Source organism: Heterocephalus glaber, unplaced genomic scaffold (assembly GCF_053883595.1).
Source record: "Heterocephalus glaber isolate CG9 unplaced genomic scaffold, H.glaber_assembly_v1.0 deba00000768, whole genome shotgun sequence".
Classification (NCBI taxonomy): Eukaryota; Metazoa; Chordata; class Mammalia; order Rodentia; family Bathyergidae; genus Heterocephalus; species Heterocephalus glaber.
This window is the reverse complement of record NW_028258162.1, coordinates 4499812-4521358: the sequence shown is the minus strand read 5'-3', so window position 1 is coordinate 4521358 and position 21547 is coordinate 4499812. Positions and strand designations below refer to the sequence as shown.

Genomic DNA, 21547 nt, shown 5'->3' with positions numbered 1-21547 from the left:
ATGCTTTAAACACACAGACATAAAGGCTTCGGTCCCAACTGTTCTCTTGGTTTGAAAAGATCTTCCCTAAATACCCCAAAAGGCAGCCACTTCATGAATGACACTTTCTCAGTGAGGCCACTTGCCTAAAATGTCAACTCACGGATTTCCTATCCTCCCTGGTTCATTTATTGTACATCCTTATTTTGTTAATTTTCTGTTCCCTAAGTACATTTAATGAGGACAGGATATTTTTTTTTTATTAACAATTTTGACCTCTGTTATACGCTCATGCTAGTTTGGCACATCGGATCCCAACCAATCTTTGATGAATGAATGACAGAATGAATTCCCGAATGCACCGAGGAAACTCTCCAGGTGGACGCAGCAGCCTGAGCCAGGGCTTTCCAGCCTGCTAGGGAGGCAGACAGATGCGTCAGTAATTTCAACAGAAGTGCAGTGAGAAGTGTGTCACCATGGCACAGTGGGAGCCTAGGGGAGACAGCGCGAACCCAGTGGTCAATTTGGAGGCTCAGGTAAATGTCTTCTGACCCAAAGCAGACACAATCCCTGTGCTGAGAAAACCAGTGCCAAAAAGCAAACTTACAACACATTCAAAGATCTAATTGCTTTTATTTCCAGTTCATGGATCAGGACAGCATTCCATTCTCCAAAACGTAACAGCTCCAATGAGCTGAGCAGCAGGCATTGGTTTTCCAGACAGGAAAGGGCTGAAGTGAGCGGAAATGAGGAACGAAAAGGATATTGGTCACTGCAAGCTTCCTTCTTCATAGGAGACTTCCTCAATCCTGGCTTGGTAGCTGGGCGCCTTCTGATTGGTGGCTGAGAATTGTTTTTTTGTTTTAAACTGGCTCATGTTTGAGTTCAGTTTGATTGTGTGGCATCTAACACAACTGAATCCCCTCTGCTTTGTTTTGGTCTGCTGAACTTACCTAGCAAAATGATGACCACCCCAAAATTCCATTGAACCTCAGTCTAGCTGGATTCTTTCAAAGATCCTAACAGGAAATATTATTAAATTTGTTATAAAACACTGAAATGACTGAAGTCCATCTAATTATCCAGATGTAAGCAATGTGAGTTCTTATTCCCCACCCTGCCCCTTTTTCTGGCACCCAGGGACTTCACACCAAACTGTATCCCCTCCCCTTTTTTGTAATTTAAAAAAAATTTTGAGATAGGGTCTCACCAAGTAGCTGAGTTGCCCAGGCTGGGTTCAAACTTGCGATCCTCCTGCCTCAGCCTCTCAGAGTGCTGGGATCACAGGTATGCACTGCCACACCCAGTCGCATCCCTTCTTAGAGTGCTTTTGTTACCACATTCTCACCTTGTGCTGTGGTTTCAAATGTATCTATTTTATTCCCTTGCTCATCCATGGGTTCCTTAAAGGCAATGACCATATCTTCTTGTCTCAAAGGAACTCCCAAACCACCACCAATTTGCTAGAACTCACAGACTCATTGCTATGATTCACTGCACCAAACAGACATGAAGCAAACTCAGAAAAGGGAGAAGGGCCAGAGTGGAGCATGCTACCAAGCTCCCTTGGAGTCACACAGGACCTGGCTACTGCCCCGGCGACCATGCCTGACAGGCGTGCGACATGCTACCAACCAGGAAAGCCCACCAGACACTGGGCGCCTAGTTTTCCTTGGGGCTAAAAGTATAGGCACTTTCCGCCTGGGATACAGCACCGTTTGAGTCCCAGAGGGAAAGCAGGAATTCATTATAAACCACATCACTCACACACAGCAAGCTGCTTTGATGGGCTCTGGGAACCATGGGAGCAAGTGGGAGTGTCAGGCCAGGGCCACCTTTGTAAACGAGCCTTTCAGAAAGCAGCACTCTGGCCTGCTATGGAGCATCTTTACTGTCTTCCTCCTGCTCATCATTGGACCTATTAGACCCATCATTTTCAACCTGAAGTCCATTTTCAACCTTGTGCACTGTTAAAATGTGACAATGGGAATTAAAAAAGTGAAAATCTCAGACATACAAAAAATGATGGTTCCATTTAGAAACTCTTCATATGTTTTTAAAAACTTCATTTCTTTTTTGTCTCTACTTACTGAAATGTGGACAAACCAATTTCATGCAAACATCTAGCTAATTATCATTAATATAGAAATGCACAAAAGGTAATGGTTTAAATCACCATTACTAAAGTAGTGGCCCACATATGGTTTCTATTTTTCTTTTCCATGATCTGACCTACGGCGTCTAAGTTTATCTATTTGACCCTCCTCTGTAATAAACACACTTCAAACTTTTGTCATCAAGCCAGTGTTGGAGAGATGGTAGATAGAATGCTAAAAATTTTGAACGACTGGATCTCTCTGATTGCTGGTGGGACCCAGGTACTGATGCTAAACATTTTGGCAAGACCCTGGCTGCACCTGAGTAGACAGCAATGCTTCACCTCTGCACTGCAAGAAGGACTTTTGCTGTGCTCTTGTAAGGGGCCCCAAATCAGGCTCTGTACCCAGACAGCATGTCCTTGGCAACGGAAGAACGGGAAGCACACGCCTTCCAGGATCACCAGTCTCCTTTATTGTTCCCTTTTCTTCCAGATAGAGTCCAATGACTGTACTATGTGAAACCCTGGCCAGAGAATTTCATTAATAGACTGAACTCTGTATTTTGAAGAAGATACCAGCTTAAATGGAAACTATATGGATATCTTTGATTTTAATGTTTTCATGTGTTTAGGAATACAAACTGTAAACTCTATCCATTTTTACAACCTCTGGCTGTAATGAGGAAAAATGAGACAGGGGACTCAAATGGCAGGGTGGGGTCCGGAGGAAGGGAAACCTTGGAGATGGGGCCAAGGGGAGAAAGACTGAGGAGGAGGAATGGAAATTCTGCAGAACGGAACTCTGAAGGTCTTTGAAGGTCCCAAGGTCTTTGAAGCACCTGAAAGAATATGCAAAACTCTTGGCAAGAGCATTTTTCTGAGAAGAGGGTCCAAAGCTTTCTTCGGCGACTCCCAATATCTGTGATGCCTCAGACCAAGTGGGAGAAGCAATTTTGTTCCAAAGGAGGATGTTGCCTAGTAGCAAATGTTTTCAAAACCAGGAGAACCTAAGAACGGTTTGGCACACCTACTAAATTAAGCTTTGCCCCATCGTCTCAGATCAACCAATCCAAATCTTCAGGCAAACAGCCTGGGAGCCTGTATTTTACCAAATGTCTCTACGCCACAGTTTGGAGAATAGTGACTAGTGTCTTCGAAGTCACGCCTGGTTAGACATTTTACAACTCCATGATTTATTTCTTATGAGCCTGTTTCTGTGGGTAACGGAGTGTCAAACTCTTATGAGAGCTGACAGATACTTTACTTTACTTTACTTTAGAGGGTCATTGCCCATGCTGCCACAGGGCAGATGCCATATTTGCATCTAATTCTCTGAGAAACTCAAGAACTTAAAAAAAATCTTGACACACATTATTATTCTGCTTGGATTGCTCACAGTAAATTAAGTTAGGAAGCCAACAGTTACCCCCAGTACAGCATGTCAGAAAATCATCAGTATGTTCAATAATAGGCTCTTCCTTCAGATTCTGCAGCTGTTATCAGTTGTTGCTCTTTTGGCTGTATGGCAAATCTAGACTGTTCTCCATATTAAGTAAAAAAAAGTCTGAAAATCAATGCTTTACAGAAATAGAAAAACAATGAATCAGAAACGGACTGCCCTATGGGATTAATCTCCTTCCCCTGTAACTTGTTGGACATCTAAATAGTCTTCAATTAGAGGTTTCTTTTGCATTGTTCACGATTCAATCTCAGCAGCACCACGTACTGATAAGTTAAGTTCAGTACTTTATATGAATTCTTAGTAATGCGCATGTTGAACAGTTAAGTGGAACATGTTTGGCTTTTTGTACAATAATGTGTATGACGATACACCTGCTGGAGGGAAAAGCTGGTATTTTTGCAGGTTGCATTAAACGACACTGCATACTGCAACCCAAATGTGCCTCTAGCATGCTTGTTCCTGGCCATCCGCCTCCCGCCCCCTGGACCACCCCCATCTCTTGCGTTCCAGCAGGGCTCAGCCAGTGAGCAGACTGGCAGCAGATCAGAGGGCCCCTCCTGCCGGCCTGCTGCACCAGTCAGAGTCTACAGTCTGTACCTCCTCCATAGGGCCAGCTGTCACGGATCCCATACCCTCACCACTTACCTCTGTCAGCACCGCGAAGGAGGGAAGGGTGAGGGCCCCTCAAGCTCCCTCCTTTGTTCCTTTAGTCTTGAGTAAGTCATTCATGAAAGGCTGTTCACCTGACCTTCCTGAGTGTAATTCTGCTTCCTCTAGGACCCCAACCAATACAAAGAGCTCTTTGGAGCCTCACCCTGTGTCCTGTGAAGTAGAACTGATCATTCACTCAATGTTTAGTGAGTCCCTTGGTGCAATGGTAGGTGCAAAAGAGAGAACGATTTTTAGTGTCACGAAGCACCTCTGTTAACATACTGGGGATTTGGGTTGCCTAAAGGAAAACAGTTCAGCATAACTAGGTAATTTCTTCGCATACTTTTATTACTGAGATCTCAAATAGGTAGGCCTTGGGCCAGTCCTGTCTCCACAGTTCATGCAAGAGTCTGACCTTGTTCACTACCATCTGCTTAGAACCTTGAGGTCTTTAGAAACAACCTTAAATAAGCCAGTTAAAAGCCTGGCGCCAGCTTAATCTGTGACATATAATTCTGCATCCTAATGAGGAGCTTTTATACACAAGTACTCACATGAAAGTCCTGTGTGGCACATGCACGTGCACATGCACACACACACACACACGCACGCACAAATTCTTCACAAGTGCGAAGATCCTGGAGGACAAGGACCTGCTCTATTCTTCCCTGTGGCCTGCAGTCTTCTCAGGACACTGCTCACACAGTAGTCAATCAACTGTCCAATGACGAGATGGCAGGGAGCACGGCCCAGTGCATAAAAGTATAGATTTTAGCCTGGCATGGTGATGCAAACTCATAATCCCTGCACTCAGGAGGCTGAGGCAGGATGATCGCCACAAAGTTGAGGCCAGCCTGGGCTATTCAGTGAGTTCAAGGTCAGGCTGAACTACATAGGGGGACCCTGTCTCAAAAACAGGGAGGAGAGAGTACAGACTTTACCTATGCGCGAGTTATCCAAACACTCTTGGGCAAATTACCACCCTTTCTTGTCCCAGTTTCCTTAGGCGTAACACGGGGGCATTAACATCATCCTAATCTAAATGGGTTCTTTGAAAAGCACTTAGACTGGCACCTGTTAAACAGTAGGAGCTACGTAAGTGCTTGCTGAACAGATCAAATTGAAGGACTTTTATGCTACCTAGAGGTACTAACCCCGGAAGGGACCTTAAAACACACAATTCTCTCATCTGATAGATGAGAAAACTGAGCCCCAGAAGTAAGTGAAATCGTGATTGTCTCTGAAAACCTCACTCAAGGGGAGATCTGCTTACTGATACTGTGTATTTTAGAAATAATTTTATCCAGCAAAACAAAAAACACACGGTCATCCAAAACTATTCTGGAAAAGGTTTCATTATGGTTGGACTCACTTATACCCCATAGTAAACAACTTGTTGATTTTATTGTAATTACCCAGCATTACCACCAAGACCCCAGGGGCCTGAGGCTTTACATTCCAAGCTAAACAGTGTCGGCCCCTGAAAGCTTACTGAAGACACAAGAGGCACCTAAGAGGTGAGAGCGTGGCCAGGTGACACCTGCATTTTCAGTGGACTATGCGACAAGAGAGGATCCCGTGCTTAAAGAGCCCCAGTCTTCTCTGATGGCAAACCTACCCACCCTTTTCTCCAGAGAGGCACTAACTGAATCGTCCAGGTTGCCATGAGCAGACCCGCTCCTTGTTCCAAGAAACGCTACTTCTACCTTACAAATATCCTGAGAGAGAACCCAGAAACAGCAGTTAATGCCTGTCTGCAGGATGTGCGCCAACATGAAAAAACTATGGAGTTATCTTCCACTAATTTTCACCCCTCATTTGCATTTAGTTTTTTTCCCAGGAGCACACCAACCTGCCATGCTGATTAATTTTTTCGACACAGGCTGAGACAAAACCTGTTCAATTAGCCTCACACAACATTCAACTGAAACCACACCGATGGGCCTCCAAGCAGAACAAAGCCAACTTCAGCCATGTCGCTCTGGCTGGATCCAGGTAGTTCAAGTCCCACAAACCATCAAAATTCACCTTCGAAAATCAGAAAGACCTGGATTTCTAACTAATGTGGATCCACACAGGAAGCAAGTAAGCATCACCAAGTTATTCTGTGACTGTGAACCCCAAACAAGGGCAAGCAGGCTGTTCAGAACCACTTGCACCTAAGGAACAGCGATCAAGGGACTAGAACACTCACGTCATGCTGCTAGACTTCCATAGTTCTGCAGGATACCTCCTTCCTAGCCTGTATGCTGTCTCTTGCTGCAACTACCACATGATTGGTGGCTTAAAACAACAGAATTTTATTAGCTCACGGGCCCCGTGAGCTAGGACTCCGGTCTTCTTCAAGGCTGTGAGTGTGATGCAGGCCAGGCCTGGGTTCTCTGGCAGCTCTGCTTGGCCAGAGTCTGACTCCAGGCTGCATCTGTTAGCAAGATGAAGGCTTCTGTGTCACAATCACTACAGCGACACACTGTTACCCTCACCACAGTCTGTGTGTCACCAGCAAGTTCACAACCATCCTGCCCACACTCTGAGGGGGTGGCTGAAACAAAGGCATGGACATCACGGGGGAAGTACCACAGGGAACCACTCCAGGGTCTGTCTGCCCCAAGTCAGACACTCTCTTTAGGACTCCAGTCAAGCCTTACACTAGCACCATCAGAAATAGGATATGAGGACTGGCCACGTAGCTGAGCGATACGGCATTTGCCTGGCATGAGCGTTCAATCCCCAGCACCACAAAGAGACAAAATAAACAGAATGTGAGCCACATATACAATTTTCTAGTACCCACATTAGAAAAGGCAGAAAGTGTACAAAACAATACTGCTTTAGTGATGCAGTGGTGACGGGGAAACAAGAGTCCTACCAAAACACTGAAGTAGTCTACACTGCTCTTTCAGTTCTCAACGCAAGCTAAGTAAGATTTAGGGCTTCGTTTCACAATTTCACTAGAGCATTCCAAGCGCTGAGCAGTCCAAACATCCTGCTCTCTGTAGGCAGGACCAAAGCTTCCAACAATGCCAGGGGCCAGGCAAAAGTGAAGTGAGAAGATGCTCCTTGACCAAACTTGCATCCTCTCTTCGTCTATGGGGCCTCAACCCTGCCAGGCCCGCACAGCCAGTTTAGCAGCATCCTGCTGTTTGGAGCCAGTCCCTCCCAGCCTTGGTATCTGAGGACTCCTCATCCCCACACTTAGCATCTGATCATCCCAGTCTGCCCACACTGTCTGTCATGCGTCTTCATTTTTCACCCAATGACTACCTCCCCACTTCGTGGCTGTTAATCCCCCAGGATCTTCCAGAGACCAATTTTAAACCGAAGTCTCTTTCCCAATTCTGCAAGTGTTTTGGAATAAAATCTTTCTGCTCCAATTAGTGTTCAGCCCTAGTTTTCTAACAGGTGAAGGTGTGTGTGTGTTCGTTCTTAGAAAGTTCACTGGCAAATTGGAGACAAGATGGCTAACTGTGGGAACGTAGGACTTAAGGTTATTAAAGCCTCTGATTTTTCAGGAAACCAAAAACTTGTTTTTCATAGGAAATCGCTTAGTCATAATATCTTTTTCTTTCTTTTGAAAAAACTCATTCTATGCAGAACAAATGTCAGAGATCTGTTATCAGTTTTAACCACAAAAAAATTGTTCTGGGGAGAGATAAGAAGGAGCTGAGTGATTATTTAGTCTTCCAGTGGATCGGGTAAAAAGAAAATGTGATCTCAGGCTGCAAGTTGTGAAAGTAGAGAGCAAGCACCCTATTTATCTCTGGGACTCTCAAACGGGCGAGGAGACAGCAAGCTGGCCCAGAGCAGCAGTCTGAGGGTAGAGGTGAGAGGAGCCCCACTGCATGGACAGAAGCTTGAGGAGACTCATTTCTGGGAATATGGTTTGGACTCTTGAGTTTGACTTCCTATAAAGCATTTGTGGTCTTTAAGCTCAACATACCACTGCCCCAAAGCTACAATTTGGTTACACCATGGACTAAACAGGGTTGAGATTATGAACTCATAAGCCAGGCTCAATGCAATGCAATGTTATGAGTTGGAGAACATGGACTAGAGATAAATTGAGTACAAAAACCTCACAGTATACCATATATTTGGATTTTGACACTAGAGTGCACTCATTACATTTATTGTTCATGTCTCAATAAGTTTGGCTTATTGAATTTGTGAAGACCTGGATGAAAGCATTCAGATTTATAGATATTCATATATTTAAGGAAATTCCAGCCAGGTTTAGTGCTGTAAAATGTAAAAATTTAGAAAGCAGTTAGAAAATCTTGAAACTCATGTATATACTCAGGTCAACCAAATGATGAGCCATCATCAATAGTTAATAAACAAAAATAATTATTTAAATTTGAAAGTTACTATGCTAAACTGGGATCATTTATGATGGTAAGAGGGAAGTTGTGTGTCCTAGATGCTATCTATAATTCTTATCAATTACTTAAAGGTATAAAAGGTATTAAGTTGGAAATAAATTCTCCTTCTCTAAATGACTTTTAGAGCCATTATTGATACTGCATTTGCTTGGAAAATACAAATTTGTTTCAGGAGACTGATAAACTAGGGAAAAATGAGCAAAACATAAATTTCACATTTGCATATGTATCATTTTGTCTAAGGAGAAGGAATAGGTGAAATGAGGAAAGCAATAGCCAGCAAGGGAGTATAAAACACACACACACTACATACACACGCATGTGCGCACGCACACACACACAATCACCAGCGACCTCAGTTTACCACAAGTGCTCAGTCACACCCATCCACACCTGGCTTTACAACTCACCTTCTAATTCTGGTAGACTGTCTTTCCAAAGATTTGTAGTAAGTCGCAGCTGTAGCTCTTCCAATGCCCACCTCAGGCCGTCTCTGAGGTAAAGCGCCATTATTTGTGGTCACATTTGTGTATTTCTTAACCATTCGACATGCATAACACTGTGCTGCATTTGGTTCCTATCTTTGTTTTTCAGTATGTCATTACTGAAGTTTTCGAGTGCTGGGGCTTTTTTATTGAAGATTTTTGCAGAACACAGTGATTTTTAGAATTCATCATGTGCATTACAGCACAATTCACTGTACTGAGTTTCATCTCATCAAAATTACAACAATTAAAGAACAGTACACAAAAGGTTATCTGCTGAAAACTACCACTAATATTGAGATTTCTCTTAGCCTAATTTTAAGCATTCTGTAAAACACTTTAAATGACAGCTCATGAAATAATTATCTAGATATAAGTGGGTTATAAACAGCACTTGATTAAAAAGACATGAATAGATACAAAGAATAGGAATACAAAAGACAGGCAACATGGTAATTTAAATCATACTATTCAAGTCTTAATTTAGTGATTACGTGGAGGGTTGGGGGGAGGTGAGCCACATCCCAAGTGTTTGTTTTATTTTTTGAGAGACAAAGTCTTGCTAAGTTGCCCAGACTGGACTCTAACTGGCAATCCACCTGTCAGCCTCCCAGAGTGCTGGAATTACAGGTGTGCACCACCATGGCTGACTTAATGGTTATTTTTGAGAAAACTATTAAAATATATTAACTAAACACCTTTCCGTCATTTTTTTTCTTTTATTTGACTTTGAAAACAATTTCCTGGCCATTTTAAATTACAGTATACATAAAACATTTGGCATGATCTGGACATTATTCAGTTTTAGTTTTCCCTACTGAGAGTATAAACAGAATCAAGTTTCAATAAATATTATTAAAGAAAATTAAAATTTGGGGGTATTTTCTGCCTTTCAAATATACAACTCTATATAGTTAAATAGCCTCAAATGCTGAATAAAAGCTAACAGAGTTTGTTCACATAATGCCAAAAACCTTGAGAACATATTCTTTTCCAATATGAAAAGCAGGCAGGAAAATGAAAATATTCTACTTAGTTTCATGAGTAAAGAAAGACAAAATAACTTGCAGCCTAGTGTAATTCTGACCTACCTACACATCTTTTAATTTTAAACACAAATTAAAATAACTTGAAGAGAATCTACTTCCCTCTCTAAGTAAATTTATATTTGACAATCACATAAATAGCCCTGAAATTTTTTGATATTCAAACATTTCACTAAGCTCTATTATAAGCTAAGCTGCTTTTCAAAGGAAAGAGCATTAATTGTATGAACACAGAATCAGCATTTACTATGAAATAACTTTTTTCATGGCGGGGGGCAAACCCAACTGGCATTCCCTTTCAGGACAATTCTTGAAAAAATTAGGATGAAACAGCAAAAAAAAAAAAAAAAAATTAAAAGGCATCTGTTTAAAAAGGGAGATTACAATCAGTGATAAATAGGAAGGTTTGTCTTTCCCCTCTACAAAAAAAGAACAATAAAAAGTACATCTACTTTTTTACTCAATACTTGAAACATGTCTTTACTTCTTTATCTTATTACATTAACTAATAGAAACTAATTTAGCAGAGCTATTTTTAAAAATGCCAACAAGGTATCTAATCTTCTAAAGCAGGAAAACTAAGAACAGATATACGAGGAATTGTTTTATTTAAGTATAAAAATGGATTCATGTAATGAACAACACAATCAACTTTTCTGAAATATAATGTCTACATTATTTTTACTTACTGGTAACTTGTAAAGAAATGGCATATATGGCATTTCTTCTAGGTCATGTATTTGAGATGCCAACATTTTGCAGCTTATCTGAAGATACTCTTAGCCAGCAGAAAGCAGGAAATTACAATTTCCACAGCACTCTAGAATCTTAGCAATCTACTCTCTTTCTTAATAACTCAAACAGCTAAATCACAGTGACTGCAGCACATTGCCTCTGTTACCATTTTCGGGCCAACAGGATCACGGGTACCACTTTGCCCACAAGAATATCAAGGACAATAAGATTTCACAGTCTAATGCTACCCATCTCCTGTGTTGTAAAGCCGAGCACAAATACAGTATGTCCCAGAGCTTCTTTCTCCTCAGATAAGTACCAGGGAAAGCACTTCTACCCAGAGTGCAGATATTCTTGGTAGGGCCCTTCAAACAGAAACAAGCCTCACCGATTTAATGATGGAAATGCAGTATCCCCACATTATCTCAGAAAGTAATTGTTACCACTGTGCTGGAAATCATGTTCCCAAGTTTCAGTACCATAGTCCCCAACCCCATCCCACCGTCTTTCCCCTTCTAAACTGCCAAGGGTAAATTCACTGGCATAGGTGAGTTACTCAGGCTGAATGTCAGACATTTAAGGTAGATAGGAGTAGAGGATATGAAGCACTAAATTTTGGCAAACCACAAAGAATTGGGTAGTTGCATTAGCCCTGGAAATTACAAATACTAAGTAGAAGGCAACTCCAAGAGATTCATGGAGCTGCCCAAGATCAAATCACCTACCAAGACATTCTTTTGACAGAAGCTATATCTGGATTAAACTTCCTGGGTCAATAAGCTGAAGTTTCTGCTTAATAGCAAAATGAACCAGTAAATTCCTACAATTTAAGTTCTTATTTTTATCTTCAACACAAAATATCATCACCACCATCCTTTCAGCACCTTTACAAGAAATTCACATCCACAAACTATAATACATTTACAATGCAAATTAATCAACTATTTTATCGTGTGCCATCTACCATTTTTAGAAATGGACTTGTTATTATGAAGCCTCTTTGACAACTATTAAGTGAATTTACCTGCACTCTTGATTACAACTTCAGTCACATTTAGCAACTCCTTTGGGTGTGTTATTACATTTGTCAACTACAGACTATCAAAGATACTTATACTGAAATCTTTTTTCTCTGAAGGAAGAACAAACTCCAAACAGTAAAACTGATTTTTTTCTGTCTTTATTCAGAGAAAAATAAACGTATCATATGGATGTTTTACATAAATTTTCCTATTTGGCATCTTACCTATCTCATGTAATATGACATAAAATTAATTCCAGAACTTTCCCAATTGTTCATGTACCATAACTCTTTTTAAAGTAGCAAGACATATAATGGCCCTTCAGCTAAGGAACCTTGTATGTCCTATGACAAAAATAATGGATTACAAACACACTGTATTTTTTACAAAGCCATTAACAACTAAAATAATTTAAGATCCTAAAAAAGCTGTTTAAAAAACAAGTGATACAGATTATTTTAACAGACATGTACTTCCTAACTTGACTGTGGTTTATGCATTTTATTCAACATGCTTCTAATCTGGTAACCAACTTGAGAAAATTAAGAAACAGGACTTTTTTCTTAAAGAGCTTTTCCTCCCTTTCAACAATTTCAGTGTTTTCATCAAAGGTATGACTATAAGGAATGGGAAATCTTTTAAAAAAAACATTCCAAAATTCATGCATCCAAAGATATAGCACTGTAAGTGATTATACTTCTAAGATGACCTAGGAGCCATCCATAGTAAGTTGAGTAGGTAAACAAATTAAAAGCTGATTTTTGTTTTAAAGGGAGAAAGTGAGGTTCTGCTTTTTGTTTTTTGGGGGTTTTTTGCACAAACTTTCTTCAGTCACTCCAAATATAACAGAAAATGAAGACCACAAAACTATACAGAGCTACAGTAACATCAATGGCCTGTTATAATCTATTTTACAGATACTTAAAAGTTAACAATGTTCAGGTATGTGTACAGCTTGATGTAAGTGTGAAAAAATTAGTTTCATTACTTCTAACCATAAATCATATATTTCTGATTAAAAATCTTTTAAGAATAATAGGGGGCCGGGGATTTAGCTCAGTGGCACCAGGCAAGGTCCTGAGTTCGATCCCCAGTACAAAAAAAAAGAATAGCAATCACTACAAGAAAACAGCATCAAGTGAAAGAAACAGAGATATGTCCAGAGTGTGAGACATTCTGAGACAACTGGTGTAGATTTTGTAAAAGTGTTTATCATGGGGGGAATGGAGTGACATGGATATTAATTTAGATTACATATAGGCAATTTGGGGGTCATTTGGTAATGTACTACAGAATTCCTGTTAGTTTTCTTATATGTGATAATGGTTTAGGTTTTATGGAAGATTCTTTCCTTATCCTTACGAAACACATGAAGTACTTAGAAGTACAGTTCACAATGTCTTTTATATTCACACAATAATGTATATGTGAGTAGAAGGACAGAGGTATATACAAATACAGATTTGCATATATAAACATACATTAAGGAGATAAAGGAAACTGTTAATGATTAGTGAATCCAGATGAAGAATATTTAGGTGTTTGATGTATTACTCTTTCAAATCTTTCTGTAGGCTTGAAAAAAATCTCAATACAAAAAGTTGTTGGGTAAACATCATTTATAACACCAGATACTTAACTTTAGGAAGCCAAATTAGTAATTCCTTTTCCCTTTCTGAAGGAAAAGATAATTATAAGACCTTAAAGAAAATATTTACATAAGTTTCTTCTACATATTTTATTGTAAGAAGAAAAGCAATTAATCAACCAAAATGAAACAAAATCCAACTCCTCTCCCAAGAAAAACCACACAAACAAAAAACAAAAGAAAACCACCAAAAAATTAGAATATAATACAGGAGTGAAAAATTTAAAGTACAATTTTGTTATTAAAATTTAGAAGTGGTATAACCAAAAAGTGTAACTAGTATGTAAAACAAGGTAAGTAAAACAAGGAAATAGATGAGAAAAAGAAAAGAGTGATTTTAATGTGTAACAGATGAAGATTTGACAAATACCAATCAACTTCATCTTGGAAAATAATTTCTGTAATTTTTATAGTTGCAGTTTATTACATAGGATTTCATGTTTTTCTCACACAACCCTGATGCTCTGGACAAAAGATTTTCAAGCACAATTAGACATATGTCACATAGGAAAGCTGTATCTATCAGAAATGAACGACAATGGACTTTAAAGCATTTTAAGTATAAGAACTAAGAGGTACAGGAAAAAAATTTTCACAAGTATTTAATATGAAGGGAATCCTTAGGCATATCAAAAGGTCCCTCATTGAGCAGGGGAGACAGGTAATAGTGAAGGAAGACCACAAAGTTAGAAAAGACTGTAAAATCAAATTAAGTTAATATTATAAATCACTAGTAGTAGTTTTAGGACACTCATATATTATTACATCCAATCAGCCATGGAGTCTGTTGGCTACTTATGCTACATAGTAACTGGATTGAATTTTTTCCATTTAGTGTCACCTTTATGGAAACAAACCTCAAACTTTATGAAAGAAATAAACTGAGAAATAAAAATGGCTTCACAGAAGTTTACATTATAGTTAGTTCATTTTATAAATTCTATTCCTTCAAAATAAGGACAGCTATTAATGAAAGATTCCTTGAAAGTGCAACACAAAAGGTTTCAAACGAAAATCACTTGTGACCCTAACTAGTGTCCTCCTAGTTCCATCCTTGTCGTGTCATCTGAAAGATGGAAAAGCTAGTGCTACAATTTTCTTTGAAAATTTTCCACCTGGCACTTTCATTCTTAATAAGTGAGAAGCATAAACTAAGTCGGTATCACTTTTAAGTGCTCATCATTTAAGTCTTTATAAGCCCCGTAATCTAATAGGTAATGGGAAATGTATATGCATTGTAATAAAGGTAGGGTTGCTGTCATTGGTCTTTTTTGGCATTTCACCATTCTTTGACTTTCATAGGGCTGAAAGCATACTAGAAAATATTTAATTGATTTTATAGCATGAGCGCTATCAAAATTAAAATGGGAAAAGGATACAGTTGTAAACAAAAATTTATCATGACAGAAAAATACAGTAAGACTTGGGAAAAGTATATCAGTTAAAACATAATATTCAAATTGGAACAAAAAAGATTATAATCTCTTCAACAATGTTTATCAAAAGTAACATAAAAGTTCTTAAAGCATGGAATTTGAATAAATTTAGAAATTAGTATTTGTGGACAATAAACTCAGGAAAATACAACATCAACAAAAACACTTAAATAGAAGATGGTGCTCTACATTTGAACCTGTGAAATTAGTCACCATTGATATTATGGAGTCATCTGTTAAACAATCTACTTGATTACAATAATCTTAGAAAATATAAATCAAATTTGCATTTTTAGTATGAAACCTGTTAAATCAACTCATTAAAAACGGTACTCAGGACCGTGGATTTAGCTCAGTGGTTCCACCGCCTGCCTTGCAAGCAAAAGGTCCCGAGTTTGATCCCTGGTACCCGGCCCCCCCCAAAAAAGGTACTCAACTCAATTTTTAAGTTTTTTTAAAATAATGATGTTAGAATTATAGTAGAGCACAACCAGGGAAATTGTAAATATTTATGATTAAAATGTCAGTGGAAAACACTTTTTGTATGAATTAAAAGAGAAGCATCCATTCAAAAATACTCCCAAATACGAGCCAAAGTAATTCCATCAGAACTTTAAAGGAAAGTAGCCCAAAACTCCAGTTTGAAAGGTAACAATAAATACATAAACTGATAAGCAAAGCCAGAAATATGAATTACTTTGAAAGATCTACTTATACCCATTTTAATGAAGAATTAAAGAATACAAAGTGTTAAAGACATATTTAAAAGACTACTAGTAGTAGGATAAGACAGATGAATCAAATTTTGTTTCTATCCTAAATAATTACAAGAGATTGAAAATGTAGTGTAACTCATGTTCTCATTCCAGTTTAAAAATTTCTATCCATTGCCTCTATCTTTGGTGTCACTGCCACCAATTAACACAGTATACAGCTTAGAAACCTGATTAACTATCTTCGACTAGGAAAAAGGAAATCGACATCATTTCTTTAAAAATAAGATATAAAGAACACGATCCTACTTAATTTTATCTCATAGTCCCACAATATCTGAAATACCATGCCAAAATGTAAGCTTAAAAGGGAACATTATTATTTCTATAACTGCACCAAAAATTTAGCTACTGTACGCTGGTGTGATGACAGCCAGTGGGACGCAGAGGCTACAGAAAGACGTACTACACGTAAGTTAGCTCACAATTAGCAAAATGAGGGTTGGACAACAACGCCTTCACGTGAATATGCTACAACTTTGTTCTCTTGCAGTCTGAAAGGATAGTGTAATTACCTTAAATTTACATAAAACATTAGGAAACATAGTAGTTGTCATGATTAAAATAACACAGCAAATTAATTGAACACAGTGTTAAATACGTTCACATGATCACCACTGTGATTCAAATGGCCTCTAATGAAGTTACATATCAACACATGTACAGAACATATGCCACGACAGTTTCTGTAAGTTTGACTCTTTGCAGACCAGGTAATTTTACGAGACAAATAATCTTGAATCAATTCTTCATATTATGAAAGGAAGGAACTGTTGTAAGGAGTTTCCTCCCTCTGGGGGAGAGGAAGGGTGCACCTGTAAAATGTCTGTGCAAATCGGAGACTTCTACCTTCTTGACCATGTGAATCTGTTGACCGAGATAGATTTCTATAAGCTGAGGAGAAACAAATCTTAAGATACTAATAAATCTTGTAACATCGTCAGCGGCATTTAGCAGGTATTTCCCAAAAAGAAGAAAACCAGGTCCTATAGCAGAGCCTTCTGAGAATACAGCTGCTGCTGCGGCGGGGGTGGCTGTTGGCTGGCTCCTGGCTGAGGCAGGGCGGAAGACGTCAGAGTATAGTTTGGCACCTGGGACATACCAGTTCCTGCACTCTGGTAGACTGTGACGTCAGCAGCGGCAGCAGCAGCAGCAGGAGGAGGACTATACATTGCAGCCTGGTTGGGATACGTGGTTCCTTGAACAGAACTAACCATGGCACTGTGGATGGATGGAGAAAAACACCCAATTAGCTAAACACTAAATTATGCAGCCATTCAGAGATACACTGAAAAGCTATTTATCAAACATCTATTCAATTAAATTCATTTGATAATTTTTATTAAATATGTATAAAGTATCAAACACTGTTGTTATAGGAACTGAGATGCTGTAAAGAAAAAGAAAAGTAAGTCCTTATCATCATGGACCTTACATTTGAGTAGGAGGGGGATAATAAATTCGTAACACGTCAACAAGTTATAACTGCCGTGAAGGAAAAACAGCATAGTAGGGAGGACCAAAAGTACTTGGCACAAAGGATCCTAGCTAATCCTGAGTAGTAAAGAAGGGTCTCTCAGAAAAGGCAACATTTATGCAAGAGCCTAGAAGGGGGGAGTCATACCAATTACCCAAGAAAATAAGTTTCAGCCCACAAGCAAGAAACATTTGAGAGAGAAATGCCGGGTAGGTCCAAGGAACAGCGAAGAGGCCATAAGGACTGCAGCAGTGAGCATGTCAAGGAGCAGAGTGACATCAAGCCTTAGAATATATATGTCTTAAAGGCACTATATATATATATATATATATATGGATTCTGCGAGTGGGATGGACCAACTCTGGCTGATTCTGAGAAGGGCGCTGTGATGACTTAGGTTCTAACAGGCTCTCTCTGGTACAAGAAGAGAAGCGAGAATACTAGAGGCTGTTAGATTTTCCCAAGTGAGAGCTGACAGCTGGACAGAGCCATGGTGGAGATGGGAAAAAGGGTAAGTGAGACATGTTCTGGAGACAGTCTCATTGAAATTGGTTAATGGACAAGGCAATTTAATAAGTGGTAAAAACAAAAAAACTAGCTGAGTGCCCATTCACTGAGAAGGAGAAAATTACAGACTGGAATACAATGGACTGTCATGGGAGGGGTGTAGGGAAAACAAAGAACAGTTTTGGACATGTCAAGTGAGAGGCAGAAGACTCACAAGAAAAGATAACACATAGGCAGTCAGCTATTCAAGTCCATTTGGGAGCCATCAGTGAGTGTGATGGTCAGAATCAGGGGCTGGCAACAAGAGATCCTAGAAGTAACCGCAAATAAACAAAAAGGCAGTCCACAGGGCAAGCCCTAGATATCCTGAAGCTAAGAAGATAGAGGGCACTGGGCAAAGGAGACTGAGGAGGAGCAGCAGTGAGGCAAAAGGAAAATGAAGAGACTGTGCTTACGGCCAGTGAAAAAGCAAATGGGGGAATTTGACTTGTTAAGCAGCGTAGGAGACATGACTGACCACAGGAGCTGGCAATGGAGCAATCGCTCCTGACAAAGACAATTCCATTGCATAGTGGGGATGAAAGTCTGATAATCTCACTTCTCTTATTTTCCTAAAAATGCAGAACAAGTAAGAGACTTTCTATACACCCACCACCCCATTTATCAACTATCTGTGCCTATACCTACTCAGATCTGAAATGACACCCTGAGTGACGTCATATGGGTGATATAGGACCTGAGCCTTCTACTACAGCACAGCTGTTAATGTCACCTCTGAAGAAACACACGTTCATCCAACAGGTGCTTTCTGCCCTAGCACAGCCTTGAGACAGTTAGCCTTTTGGGCCTGGCTTATTCCTGTTTGTTAGTTCCTAGCTTCATTTTCACCGAGATGGCTTCTTGCTTTCCCACCTCCCGTGTGGCACCCGAGGGTCCCATGACACACCTGTCATTGTCACTCGCCGGCAGCTGCCTTTTTATTTGTCTACACCGTAATTATCTTAAGAGCCAGAACTGAGTTGCATTCACCTTTAGGGTCACACGGTATGATGCAGTTCTATGCCAGATAAGAACTCAGTAAATACTTGATACATGTTTAAATGTTAATGACTACAATTTCAGGTTTTACAAAGACTTTGAGACAATTTAAGTATATACAAAAGTATAATATAGGTATTTATAAATATATAAAGACAAATGTGTTTAAATGGAGAAGAAAACCACTAGCGGGGCCAATCTAAGATAAACCTAGGAGGGACAGCTAAGATGTCTATTTGCGTTAGTGTCCTGCATATGTGACTCAAACTTTCTAGTTGCAAATCAGGGACAAGGAAGATTTTTGTAGTTGTATTTGATAGGTGGTTTTTTTCACACCTAGGAGGCTATTTCTTATTCCTTTACATATAATTTTGGTTTTAGAGTTGACTCTTTTTCCGACTTCCATCATCCTAGGTCAACCACATTGCTCACTGGGAAAGATGGCAGTGATGTATTTCTAAAAGCCACCTATAGTGATGGTGATCAATCTATTAAATCTACAATGAGTGAAGATATACTGTAGTGATATGGAATGGCATGGGACTTATCCATAGGAAGAGCAGAGATGGAAAGTCTAGAAGGCCTAGTATGTGACAGGCACTACCACCAGTACCTGATTACTATGGCTTAAAGGACGTGGCAGGAGCAGTCAGACACCCATCGGTAGTTCCTGGCAAGGTCTTAGAATGAATGGTCTCAGTAGCATGTTAAGGAACTTGAGCCTTACATTAAGGAGAATGAGAAAGTTCATAAAGGGAGGGGGTTAATAGGATTAAAAATAATCAAGACATGTTAAATGTGTGTACCAGTTTCCCAGAATGAACCTCATCTTCTCTATTACTAATGTGCTCTAATAATAAAAAATAGATAAATAAATATATTTTTTTTAATTTAAGAGCTTTAAATGGCAACAGGATAGACAGATTCACAGGGGCAAGATTATAAGCCAAAGGACCTTGTAGATCAAGCAAGAAATGATCAGAGTCTAATTACAAGATGCAATGATATTAATAGAAAAGTTATTTAGAAGATTAGCAAAGAATTGCATACATCAGTGACATGGTGGGGAGAAAGTGCAGAACAGATATAAGAGAGGGAAGTGTTGCATAACTGCAGGGTTATGCCCCAGGCCATTGGGTGGAAGGCAGAACTGTGAACTGAGATAAGGAATATGGTAAAAGGTGAGAGTACGGTGCTAGCTAGCTAATATTTATGGGATGGTTAGTATGTGCCAGGCCCTGTGTTATTTGCATTACCAATTATCATTCTATATGTGCTGCACTGTAAAATATGTTAAAATCAAAGCCAATTTTCATACCATTATTTCTAGCAGGGTGGACCACAAAATTGCATTCATTAGGTTTAAGCTCTGCACCAGAATGGCTGGTCTGAATTTTAGCTAAGTGTGTTATCACCTTCATAGAAGTAATGAATTAGTGTGTGTAAAGCATAAGGCACAGTGCCTGGCATTTATTAAATACCCCATAAACATTAGGTCTCCCTATTACCCACCTTCTTAAGGTCACTTCAGAATACTAGATGGGACAACACAATAATGGCTGAAAAATCCCCAAGCACCTCCAACACGGGACTCTTTGTGGATGACTATATTACAATACAGAGGCCGGCAGGGAAGCACTGGTGAACACTGATGGGAAGGTTTCCAGAAACTCTGCCTGTGCCACCTTGACAATTTTGCTGCAAGTCAGAATATCACGACTTGTAGAATATACCTGGGTAAACATTTAACCTACTACCTTTTATTAGTCTCAAGAGAACAAATTCAGCTTATATTTCTATTAGTTCAAAACAGACATGTACATAAATAACCACTGCATGGTAGGTAGAGAATATTATAAATAAATGCCAAAAATAACTGGACCTGTCATCTCAAAGATATCTGCCCCAAGAACCACAGAAGTATACGGATTCTTGTGCCTTCTTTCAAATGTTGTACCTTCTACAATAAAATTAAATTCTGACATAGGACAAAAATAAGAAAATATTTTCGTAAAGAAACACCCCAGATTATATATTCTAATAATAACAAAATTTAGATTTTATACAAAAGTTGTGGGAAAACGATATACTTTCTAGTTTCGTTAAAGACATTATCAATACAAACTAACATCAAAATATAGCCAAGTGAGTCAAACAGAGGACTGGCCTGCAGCTGGTCCTCTAAATACCACAGGGCTTCCTGGAGAACCCTCACACCACAGAGGAGCCCGCCGACCAGTGATGGCCCCTGCCTCAGTTTCCTATCCAGATCTAGGAGGCCAGGTGACAGCAGGCGACTGAAAGCACTAACAGCACCAACTGCAAACACCACCGATAATCCAATTACTTGGGGTAGGAAGCCGTGGTCTGCTGGCTAGGAAGGGCTGGGCTTGTGGGCGGCGGGACAGCGCCCTGGCTGAGAGAAGACAGCTGCTCCGGGGGAAGGCTGTAGCTGTGCAGATGGCTCATCTGTGCACTCCCTGCCACCAGGTAGGCACCGCTCTGAGGAGGCCCGGGACAGACCTGCAGCAGCCAATGAGAGGACATTATTCTCTTAGGGGTTAACACACGCAATACCTGCTCTGTTGAGAAAAACCATTCAAAGGTTGTTTCTGTAACCAGGTATTTTACAAAAGACACTTTTAAGTGAAGTGGACTACTGGTGATTTTTGTTTCTAAGCAATGCATGAACTCATGTTTATCTCCGCACAGAAGCATTAAAGGAATTTCCCCTGAAACTTTGTATTAATGTAATTGATTTTTTCATTAAATATATTTAACACTTTCCATACTGATATTTTAAAAAAC

At 39.6% G+C, this 21547-nt stretch overlaps 1 protein-coding gene across 4 annotated transcripts in view; it reads right to left on the bottom strand.

Annotated features, from left to right (window-relative positions):
• Positions 1–12002: 12002 nt before the first annotated feature.
• Stam (signal transducing adaptor molecule) overlaps positions 12003–21547 on the bottom strand; it is a 71159-nt gene continuing 61614 nt past the window's right edge. For 3 of the 4 annotated variants that reach the window (XM_004859965.3, XM_087207216.1, XM_087207217.1), the window contains 2 exons: positions 21087–21262; positions 12003–16938 (listed from right to left, as the gene is read on the bottom strand). In XM_004859965.3, coding sequence (XP_004860022.2) covers positions 16704–16938; positions 21087–21262 — 411 coding nt within the window. In that variant the 3' untranslated portion in view covers positions 12003–16703. Of the gene's footprint in view, positions 16939–18647; positions 18759–21086; positions 21263–21547 lie in introns of all 4 variants that reach the window. The other variant, XR_002387785.2, reaches the window with a different exon arrangement.